We start from the raw sequence: 12,209 nt of genomic DNA on the forward strand, positions 1-12,209 counted from the left end.
TAGGTCACAGAGAGTTCAGAATTCAGAATTAATTTCAGTCTGTTTCGTAACCAGCAAAAAACTCCTCACAGGAGCTTTAAATGCTTAATAAGCGACATTTTACACATTAATATAGCCAGAATCAAGTATGTCCTATGTAAATATATCCCGGAAAAAACAGTGAAGTCAAACTCCTGTGTTTGTTGTCTTCAGCTCTTTGTTAACATGGACGGGACGCGTACTAGAGTAACATTAGAGACGATAGCTAACTCACTGTTTATTTGAATGTTACGCTTGCTTTGTGTTCTGTAGCGTTACCATATCACGGTCATTCTGTGTAATTAACAATGCTAGCGGATGACTGTAGCAACATGCATAGTAAACTAGTGCTAACGTTAGCCCGCAGCAGTACAATACTGACTACGGTCTATAGCAGCTCTAGCTGTAACATGCATTTTGCCTAGATGAGCCTGTACAGGCCTACCAACCACTTTCAATTGTTTGCTCAGTTATAATTATCTTCAGTTGTTGCTACATTGTAGAAAATAACACTTGATTGAAATGTCTCCGAGATGGTACCGCAGAATAGGCCAGGTGGAAAAAGTAGCAGGTTGTAGGTCGGGGGAGGTGTGGCCAAACAGAGTGTTTGTTTTGGTTTCATGCTGGTGCTCAAGTGCGACATCTACTGGACATATTAAGCCTTTAAAGTGAAGTGATGCATGCGATCTGGTTATATGCAAAATGTTGATGTTGGTTCTGCTAAACATTTGTGTTAAGTGTTTTTTTTGCATCTCTTTTAATCAGAAAATCAAGGTGTTTCTTGACAGATGCACTGTTCTCAATAAAGCTTTATTATTTAGGCAAAGTGTCAGACAGGTAATTTACCAGTGAAATGAGGTTAATGACATAGATGAGAGAGCCTTTCAGGAGCACATTGGTTGCTGTTGCCTACGATGCTGCATGCTGCATATTCACACAATGTCCACCCTTCAGTCTTCCCCCCCTCCTCCTCCTGCTCTCTTCTCTTCGCTGTGATTATGGCACAGTCGGATCCACTCAAACAAGAAGACAGCAGTGATGAAGAGGATCTCATTAGTAATCCCTTTGTTCAGGATGCAGCCTTGATCTGACACTCTTCATGTGGACACAGGCTCAGGCGGAGGACGACTACCTGGATTACAGTTTGACTTTTAGGAGGAAGGAAAAAGGAGGACGTGGAGGTTTCTGTTTTGCCTACAGCACAGTGAAAAGATAAAACCATGAAAGATAAACCTGCGTTCTGTTTGTTGTTTGCAGAGAGAAATAAAAACCTCACCAACATTTCTCTGTGTTGGTGTTGGAATATTTTTACACTACAACATAATATGAATACATGAGGGATTTCCATATAAATGGCTTTCTTCGCAGCCCAGATCTCTATCTCTTTATTCTGCAGCCAAGAGATGAATCCTCCCTTCATTTATCTTTAATTGGATTTCCAATATAAACTGGTTATCCTTCAGAGGTCTCTTTATGTCTCCCTCATTGCACTCAACTTTCCGGTGGGGGGGTGACATTAGAAGTTTTCCTCGGCTGTTACATAATTCATCGAAGCAACTCACACATCGACAGCCCAAAAAAAAACGCAACAAAAGTCGAATGAATATCTTCGCAAAGATTGGATTTTCTTGGATTCATTTCCTGCTGTGCTTGACGTGTTTTAATTCCTTCCCACTATAACTTATAAAATGAGTTTTAGAGATCAAAGCATGATAGCGGTGGGAGAAAGCAGATACCAGTTTGAAACAGGTTACACAAGATTGTCTTCATCACCATCATCATTCACCGACTTTTTCTAACAAATCAAACTCGCTGACAAGTCAATATTATTTAACAGATTCAAAGCAGGTTCTCCTCTTGAATCCAAGAACTACAAGTTTTCTAGTATGGTGGTATAGTTGGTCATCCTCTGACTGTGCTTCTTATAGTTCAGTTTCTCACATTTGCAGGGAGATATATCCTGTTATTGTGGACTTGCAAAGATTAGGACAAAATTATGTCATTATTATAATAGTTGATAATGGGTCGGTTACGTCATCAGGCAGGTTTCAATTTCATTGTTGCGTGTGCAAAACAGCGACAGGTAAACAAAACACAGCAAAATGGTGGCCAATGCGACACCATCGCGTCCTGAAACTTCTGAAGTGTAAAGCATTTCACCCTCCACGCTGCAAAGAAAAGGATCGCCTGCAGGATTTAAAATAATAAAGCGGCTCTTGCTTATGACGGGAGCACGTCGGAAATACGCAAGCATTTGAAGAGAAGACACGTTGGACGTTGGACGATGCAGACTCACCCAGATATGATGATTAGCTTCTTAGCTAGCTAGCGTTTGCTATCTATAGACGAAGTCCCCCAACTGAAACACTTCATCTTTTTCTCTCCTTCTCATCTCTTTTTCTTCCTCCTTTCATTCATCGTTTGTATCAGCAGTAGTCAAATCAGCAGCAAAGTTTATTGAAGACATATTTTTGAACGAAGAACTAATATTTATTGTCTATTGTTAGTTAGCACACGCGTCAAAGAACCTCAAACTAAATTTAAAAGCTGAATAAGAGCCATTACGTAAAAGTGAAGCTCATTACCAGGCGAGTCGACTATCAAAATAGTCGTTAGTTGCAGGCCTACCTGGGGTACACAAGTTCTGTAACAACATGTTTTTCCTGTCAGAAAGCAGCGACTGGTAAAGCCGAGTGTACAAGTGTTTCAAAAGCCTTTCAAAGGTTGAATTCATTAGTATCTGTCCATAACTTTGAATATTCATACATTAAGAAGCAACAATAAGAGTTAATAAAAGAGTTTATCATTGAAATATTAATACATCCGCTTCATCAGGACTCATTACATTGTTAGTCAGATGTTGCTAAGTTGTGATAGTTGACGTCACTCTTTCCAACTGAGCCTCGCCACCTTTAAACCAGCAACAGGATAATAGAAGTTGGAAAAAAAATCATCATCATCTTGTTTAAAACAAACAAAACTGATCCAACTTTAACAGAAGAAATGATTCTAGTTTTTTTACGGCCTTGACACATTTTGTTTTACAGCTTCTGTGTTGCTAAAGTCAGTTTAAGACCTTTTGGGGTGAGAAATGAACTTTTTAGATTTGAAATGTTTCCAAAACGGTGGCTTTGAAGGAATGTTTGTGTGGAAGGCATACGCAAGCTGCATGACATCAGTTGGTTCAGTCGATAGCCAGCTAGCATCCAGGGACTTGTCTCATCAAGACCTTTGTTAACATGCTGGTGGTAACCATGGATACATAACATTTACATAAAGTGAGGTCTTAAAATAAAAATCTAAATTTTGTCTCTCACAAACTGCTGGTTCGTCTGACAGCAAAGTCAAGTTCTTTAATTTTATTGGGTAATCACTCCACTACTACAACGCTACTATGTCTGTGCTCCTTATGTGCAGATCTTGACACATTATGAAGCTTTGTGTTAGTTTATGCAGGGCACGGAAGTCATACGCCAGTAACACAGCAATCCCAGCTGTTCTCACAACAAGTTGGTCCATTTAAAGGGACAGTTTGGATGTTTTGAGGTGAGGTTGTAGGAGGTATTTATCCATAGTAAGTGTACTACATACAGTGGATAACGGTCAGTGTGGCCCCTGTTAGGAGAAGCCGGCCGGAGTTCCTACACGAAGCTACACGAAGCACTGCCACGTACTTAAGCCACTTAAAAGAGTCCTACATACAGTATAACCAAACATTTCTGTTTAAGTGTACGCTGTATTTTAGGGTTTTTTTAGTCAGAGGTTTGTAGAAGAGACAACAAATAAGTCCCGTTCACGATGGAGATGAGAGGACATTATGCCGTATTAGTGCACCGACTGGAATCACTTTTCTGAAGATACCACCGTTGGAGCCTTTTTTACGGACTGTTCAAACCAAGAGTGTCCTGGTTACCTTATAGATTACAGCGAGTTCTGTTTAGAGATCATGGTGTTAGACACGGTGTAAACATGAACACACCACGCCCAACACTCCACGTCTGCATCGATCATTTTTCTGAAGAGGGTTATCCAAAACAATGCCAAATAATCCAGCGAGACTCTTGCTTGCTCTTCAAGTGTTGTGTGTGTGTGCAGCATTGTTGTCAATACTTCACTAAACACTGCTGCTGCTGCTGCTGCTGCTGCTGCTGCTGGCAATGCTCTGCCTCTACCACCCCAGCCCCCTCCCTTCTAGTCTGAAGCCTTTTGCCCACTCTGTATAGCCAACGGAGGTTTGCTTTGCGCTCCCTGGAAAACCGTAGCTTGCTGCTCAGCTAACCCAGGGAGCAACTTAAGAGCGGAGCCGTCAGCGCCAAGAATAACTGTGTTTCCATTTGCCACTAAATGGTTACATTTATGACGAGAGTGTTCCTGATTGAATAAATAGAAATGTGGAGCAGGATATTATTGAGATATTATATAAATGTATGTCAGTGAGGACCTGGCGGTGTTGAAACACCTGTTCAATGTGTTTCTTAAACATATTCCACTGAGGTGAAACGTATTTATAAGTGCAGAGCGATCAGCCCTGTCTGATATCTGTGACCCGAGAGAGAAGCAAGCAGCTGTGGGAGAGAAAGAAATTAGCATCTGAGAAAGAAAGAAAAACAATTAATATCTGGCTCCAGTCGCCCACTCTCCAGCTCCTGCTCGGCTGTGAAGACGTCAACCCACCTAACCCCCATCAGGGCCCGTGTGTGGGCGAGCTAGACTGGCACAGGCTAAAAGTGAGCCAGCCAGAGATCCTCGGCTCTCACCGCTTGGCAGAGAGGTAAATGAGGCCTTTCTGTGCACTCGCCATCAGACAGTATTGAGTATTGAAGAGCGTGGGTGAGTGGAGGCAGGCGAGGCGGGTGAGCGGCTGAGCCGAGATAACAAGGGAAATTAGGAACCTGAATATAGGTTGTTTGTTCAAATGTAATCATAGCGATCGACAATTTAAGACCATGAAGGTTGTTTTTAATCAACCTGGCTCTTATTGGATGGTTTAGTTAATTCTAATAACATAAAATGAATGTCTGAGAGCTCCTTTTTCAGGAACATCACTAAAAGGGCGTCAAATGAGCGAGCAGCAAAAGTAGTCAATCATCCAGGTTATAAACGCCTACACGAACTACCTCCTGGTGTCACTTTGACCTTCTATTATAGTTCAAAAATTCATCCTTGCAAAGAGGGATTCAAACTGACATTATGGGTGTACTCACTTTCTGTTTTACCTCCTATATCTTGTTTGCGTTTGACATCTTTCCTACTCTAGTCTAGTCTCCTTGCATCCTCTGGCCTCAGGGTGCATGTTTAGCTTTAAAGACTGCTTCATTCAGACTCTTTTGAGGCCTAGAGACATGAAATTGTATTTTACAAGACAGAAGCAAAGATTTTAGTAGGAGAAAATAAAAAGGAGGATCTGCCTTTTCTGGTTCCTATCACAGCGATCATCTCACACCCTCTTAGTTTAATCTCAAAGAGCCACCGGTTCCGATAGTGTCGCTAAATCATCAGCTTGTTTACAACCTAGCTTACTGTCGCTTCTTGTTGGACCATGAAAAAAAATCAAACTAAAGCCATCGTCAATCTTCCTTTAAAGTGTCCTTGATGAAAGGAGCTTTCACTTACTGCAGGTCTCCTCGGCCTCGTCCGAGCCATCAGGACACTCTGGTTCCCCGTCGCATCGCCAACGTCCCGGGACACACTGGCCGTTCAAGCAGGCGAACTCTGCAGGGGCACATGTCTTCCTGGCTGCTCAGAACAAGAGAGAGAAAGACACAGACAGAGACAAAGAGAGTTAAAATTCACTATATTCACTTTGCTTGGTGGCCATTTTCCTCTCATGGGGGAAGCTAAAATGCTGTTATAATGTTGTACTGCTGTGATACAGGACGTGCGTTGTATAAATATAGATAAGCTCATTATAATAATCATTAACCAGCAGCTGAAAGACAATGGAAATGGGAATCTTGAGAGAATAGGCCCATATTTCAAAGTGAAGTTACATATTTGTTAACACGTTAGCTATCGTTAGACAACAGCTAATGTTAGCATTCTACAGAAGCGTATTGCGTTCACCTGAGATATTAAAAAACGTTTTTCTGGATTAACCATATACCTGAAAATCTTACGATGAGCTCTCATTACACGAGTGATCGATTTTATTAAGCAAGCATGTCCCGCCTGTTGAGTTTAATCCTGTTTTATTTTGTTTTTGGGCTGAGACGCTGAGAGATACTCGTGTCTTTAAGTAATATAGATGGTATATTTGTTAGTCAGGCTGATCAGCAGCAGCAAGCTCAGTGTGTGCAATTCATTCTGAGATAATTAATTTGTTAATTTGGAAGAACAGAGCAGAATTTAACCTCCTAGCCAACATTGTGTTGGGTAGGAATTAACGCCTTTCCTACTGTATCGTATTAAAGTCTGTGTCCACTCACAGCGTTTTTTGCGCTAACAGAGCCCACAACCTCAACTTGATAGCTCTTCTTACTGATGCTTGCTGTTGCTAGGATACTAAAGTTGTCCGGCGGCACTTCTGCTTCCCTCGGTAGTGATCGTTAAGTCTGTATCAAACTGCTCTGTATGCTAAATATTAGCTTTTATTCAAAGAAATTTTACAAAGAAATATAAAAACGATGTAAAGGAATCGTGTCCTGCCGTTAGCAGCAGCTCTACACCTGGAAATTTTACCCTCAAAAAAACAAAAGGATTAGCTTCTCCTTCGCCATTGTTGTGGACAAAGTTGATACCGGAAATCCCGTCCCTTCTTGTACTCCCTCCTTTTGTTTGATTGGTCGCTGAGGGAAAAGTGACATTGACGAGCATGGCGGTGTTTCAAAACTTGAACTATTTTCAACTAAAAGCGCTGTGAGAGCAGGGACTAACAACAGCTGACGCAGAGGGTGATTTTACGCTGAGGACACTGAACGAAAACAGGCGCTGCCAGTGCAAAAAACGCCGTTAGTGAACACAGGCCCTAACATTACAAAAACTTGATCTTTAGCCACTTGCTAGCTTCAAGTGATATCAGATAATAAGTCACTGAAAGCTAAAGTTAGCTAATGTCTGTCAGGCGCTAAGGACTTGTCAAATATGTTGCCCTAACTTGAAATATGGTCAGATTTCCTTCCAGATTTTCACTCTAAATGGTCTTTTCAGTTGCAGATGAGTCAGGTACGTGACATGGTTTGTGATTTGAGAGTTACCCCAAACTTATACAACTTGGAACAGAGCAGTGTGACACTGTCGCAGCATTTGAGCTTCCCACCCCAAGCATGAGGTCAGTAGGAAGTGTGAGGACGAAACGACCGGGTAAAAAGCACATTCAGTCTGGAGTAGAGCTTAATCTCTATCGTGACACTGGTCACATTATCTGAATCTGAACAATCATCCGCCTCATCATCTCTCATATTATGCCTCCGCAGCCTCTCTCTCCTCATATCTCTACACTTTTCCGTGACTCTTTTTCTTTGTGCGTCCCCCCCCTTCTCCTTCCTCCCCTCCCTCCTTCCGCTGATCTCCTAAAGTCTAATCTCTCCTCCAGGTTTTCCATCACAGAGTAGAGAAAGGGATGCTGATTGCAGAACACTGCCAGCTCGTGGAGGTTAAACCTGTTACCTCCCAAACCTGTTTACCACAGAGAGCTGCGATCCAGCGAGGCCACGGGCTGATAAACATGTCAAACGTGCCGGGAATCGGGAACCAGAGAGATGTCAGGAAAAAAAGGCTTGTTAAAGCGGGAAGGAGAAAAACTTAGAGTGATCAAAACTTCCACAAAACAGCCCAGAGCTCATCGTGGCTGCTGCTCACATCTCGCTGTGTTCAAAGAGAAACATGTTCTTCACACACCAAACACACACACTCTGAGAGCCGGACCAGAGAGCCAGGAGCAGGCAGGGGTCAGAGCCATTCAATTTCCTCCTCCTGTTACTCCAGTCCTGCAGTCCGGTTTAATAAATCACCGGCTAACAGGCCCCTCAGCTCGAGCTCTGCGGTGTTGTTACGCAGCCACAACTGTTCCTAAGCTGCCTCCATCTTGGCTCTGATGCTTTAAATTAGATCGAGCGTTTAGAGATGTGCGGGGAGCTTAAGCTTTGCTGAGGGGCTGTAAGGAAAGAGAGCAGCAGTGATTATACCTCAGTCGCTCACACTAATCTAACTCTGCACCGTCGTCTGCATCGCTCTTGACCTTGGTATCAAAGGGCAAAGAAGTGAAAGTGCAGGTTCAAACTGAACTGGTGTGACGCGGAGGAGTTATACTTTAACTTATACTTTACTCATAGACTACTTAGAGCAATATAAATGAACACTGAGCATGTTTAAGCAGTTCATTGTCCATTTCTGGCATGAAGTGGAGAGTTAGCCAAAAGGAAAGTCTTCTTCATGTGGGAGAACATTGAAATACACACTCTCTAGCCCTAATCACACATGCACTGCATTCCTTAAAATTTTACCGTCATTATCCTTGTGGGCTGCATCTGTGAACGCAAACGGCCAAATTTTTCTCCCGGACTTTATGCAGAATTTTTCCTGCCAGCCTCCTAGCAAAATGTCCATAAGAACTGGATGACGTTTATATCATGCGACTGGTTAGAAACCAGAAGAGCGACACTTAACAGGATGATTATAATCATCCAAGGTTGAAGAAGAATGATCATCTACAAGACGACAATCTTAAGATGTCTGCAAATTGTTCGCCTGTTGAGGGTTGTGGAGACCGCAGTGTGCTTTTGACGCCATGTGCATGTGTGAAAAGGGCTTTTGGTGTCTTGTACCGATACCGATACTGTGGCTCAGTGGTAGAGTCGCTCAATCGGAAGGTTGGGGGTTTGATCCCTGACTGCTACAGCCACATGTCGAAGTTTCCTTGGGCAACACACCAAATTGCTCGCGATGGAATAACCATCAGCGAAGAATGTGCATAGATCCTGATTGGAAATTGGCACTTAGGCCTCTGCCATCAGAGTGTGAATAAGTGAAGGTGACATGTAGTGTGGTGGGAAGACCGTTTACTTTTGGCCTTACAGTAGGATTTAACAGAACTGCTTGGTATATAGCTTCAGAGATCCACTCCCTACATGCCTTATGATCCAACATTACACCCCCATCACAAACAGATTGGCCAGATGAGAGAAGGAGAAAAAGGATCCAGGAATCAAACTTCTCTCTCCTCTTTCACATGTACGTTTGTCACCTGTCGAGGACAGACTTCCTTAACTTGTGTGTTGTTATCCTTGTATTGAAACGATTATGGTGTCTCCACCCCTCTCTCTGACAGCCTCTTTCTAGTGGTGTCCTTCTAGAAAGGGGTTGGGCTGTCACGGTAACCATATGACCACAATACTGAGGTTATGTAATGCCCATCACCGGGGGAACCCAGTGACTGTAAATTTTCTTTTTTTTGTGGTTTTTAAAGATTCTTTTTTTGGCCTTTCATGCCTTTATTGAGAGCGGACTGTGGATAGTGTTGGAAACAAGGATGACACGCGGCAAAGGGAGTTGAACTCGGGGCCGCTGCATCGAGGACTATAGCCTCTGTGTATGGCCGCCGATTTAACCGCTGAGCTAAACCAGTGCCAACTGCTATTTTCTTGTTTAAATCATAGACCCAGTGATGTTGCCAGGTACCGAGTCTCTGACGCATGAAAATCTAAATGGATGCAGTAAACTCACTATCCATGACATCATGAACGACAAACTCGTTTTAAAAATCACAGTAATCAGCAAAAGAAACCTGACTGTCAGAGAGCACCGCTGTTTCAACCCTCTGCTCATCTAATCGGCGATCTAATGTCTCGTGACATGCTAGTTTAGCCGCTACAACAACAACGAGCACGTCACCACCGATTTCATTTCAACAAATAAGGATATGAACTTATTAGTGGTTAATAAACTCGCATTTCCACCAAGCATATCGTGTTAACTCATATGACATATTACCGTTTAATGCGCAAAACATACACCAAACCACAAGGGGGCGTTAGTGTTTCACCGCGGTTAGCAAAATTCAGTACGGTGACAGCCCTGAGAAGGACTCCTTCAAAATTCTGCACAAAGGAGAATTTCTGCTGGTCCCACTTGGTGGCCTCTAAATGTTAAGGTGACTTTGGAAAGGCTCGATATTGCAACAGAACATCCTTTCCCAAAGACTTGTTGATGCAGCTGTTATTCACGAGTGTTTCTATGTGTGATCCAGCTTTTCCTTAGCTCAGCAAAAAATATCAAAGAACATCAGAAGCGATCGATGAGTGATTGTTGAATTATTAATGCCAAACACAAGCTTTATCATGTGAGCTGGCGGACATATTCAGCATACATTGCTTTCATATATTATTTAAAAGGGCCTATTTTCAGTGAGTGGAAACACATCTCACATGGACAATCTCCAGCTGTGTGCTATATGTGTGAAAGTCAAGACTATGATTGAGTTCATGTGTAACAGTGAGGAGCTCAAACTGTAAACCTGCACATGTATTTCTGTGGGGACCTTTTTTTTTGGCTGTCTTTCAACACACATAAAATCCCTCTGAAATCTAACCATCAAATTTACAGTGTGGGTCACTTGAGCGTTATCTATCATGTGATTGTAGCTCTTGTTACAGCGGTCCAGCAGCTCCAGTTCAGAGGAGCTCTCTGATCAGTCTGCTCGTCTCTTATTCTAAATCTTGTTTAATTGCCTCATTCTCAGTTATCTCCTGTGTCAGAGAGTCAAAGTCAAAGCGATAACGGCTCGTCCTGGCCTGCTGACGCTATCGTAGGAACATTATAAAAGTGTAATAGTGTCGCTGTGATAGGACATGAGTGTGTTTTCAGCGACCCTCGTGTGCATATTAACATTCTTTCTCGCCTTCCCTGCGAACATAATGAGCTGACCCCGTTAAACGACTGAGACAAACAATCTCTCTCCTCGCTTTGTTCCGTCACGTCTCTCCCTCCTCTAAAACCCGGGCCTACCACAGAAAAAAAACAACAGATTTTTCATTGTTATATTTCTTGGATCACATAAGGCTTGTTGGTTTTCCTTAGTGCAGCTTAAGTGCCACTTGTGTCCTCATTAGAGAACAGGAATGCGGGCCTTTGTCGAAGGTGAAGACGGATGATTATGGGCCAAACAAGCGCTGTGACATCCTTTTACCCAACACCTCCCTCAAGTGTTAAAACTCATTAGAGGTGTGTTCACATTATGGAAGAATAACAAACAGACTCTGGCATTTCCTGCACACATATTCACATAGCATATTTTCTAACCTATTTATCGCTGGTGTAGGTAGGTGCGGTGGTGTTGGAGAGCGAGAGGCCCTAAGGCAGAATGTTTAAAGGCAACAGAATAATTAGATTCATAACATCCTGACAAATCCTGGAAGATACCTCACTGTAAAATTCTTGTTAAATTAATTAATTAATCTAACTCCCGAAGGATGAACAAAAAGAGAGTGGAGGCAGAAGTGGAAACCTGAGAGGAAGCTTAAGAGTCGATTTGATTGCGCGACAAAGACCTTGAGAGTCGGAGCTTTTTACCCCAAACTGAGCTTGCTGCTCGTCTCAGCGAAGGTCTACAGGGGCCATGGTTCACTTGGCAATAATTACCCAGGCCAGCTCGTGCCATCTGCTAGGAATGACTCTGTGTTTTAATTAGGAGAGGTTTGAAATTGTCTGGATGGAGGGGGGTGAAGGGGGAAGTGACAAGAGAAAGAGAAGGAGCCTTAAGATAGAAAGAGGAGGAATAGCCGGAGTGAGTAATAGTGGCAGGGATGGAGAGCGACATGCACAGTAATAATGCTTTATGGAAGCCTAATGGAAAGTGTGATGCTGAATAAAAACAGGCAATATTACTGTAGATGGCAGGGATAGCACTTACCCAACGTTAATCCCTGAATGCGTGTAAACCCACTCACACATGCCCACACAGCCTGCTGTACTCTTAAAAGTAGACGTTCACAGACACACATCTCCAAAAAAAAAAAACCACACACACAAACAAACATCTTTTCAGTGTTGTGTGAGTCACCTATCTATCGTGCAGCATTACAAATGGGATGTGACACAGACAGAATGAGGGCCGAGCACGGGGGAGTTCACCCAGCCGTGTTATGTCTCCTGGAGGAGGTACAGTGAGAAGGAGCTCCACGCTCCGACAAACCCACCTGAAGCCTCGTCCTGTGGGGCCGACATTTCTAATCCTTCTCATATTTCTCAGACGCAGG

The 12,209-nt window shown here is 42.9% G+C and overlaps 1 protein-coding gene across 2 annotated transcripts in view; it reads right to left on the reverse strand.

The window, feature by feature from the left end:
• Positions 1 to 12,209, reverse strand: part of LOC138611329 (low-density lipoprotein receptor-related protein 8-like) — a 121,070-nt gene that overhangs the window by 73,542 nt on the left and 35,319 nt on the right. For both annotated transcript variants that reach the window (XM_069684375.1, XM_069684374.1), the window contains exon 3: positions 5,632 to 5,754. In XM_069684375.1, the coding sequence (XP_069540476.1) occupies positions 5,632 to 5,754 (123 nt within the window). The remainder of the gene's footprint in view (positions 1 to 5,631; positions 5,755 to 12,209) is intronic.

The sequence above is a fragment of the Semicossyphus pulcher genome, unplaced genomic scaffold (genome assembly GCF_022749685.1).
Source record: "Semicossyphus pulcher isolate SPU_LCO1_2020_fin unplaced genomic scaffold, fSemPul1.0.p SCAF_7, whole genome shotgun sequence".
NCBI lineage: Eukaryota > Metazoa > Chordata > Actinopteri > Labriformes > Labridae > Semicossyphus > Semicossyphus pulcher.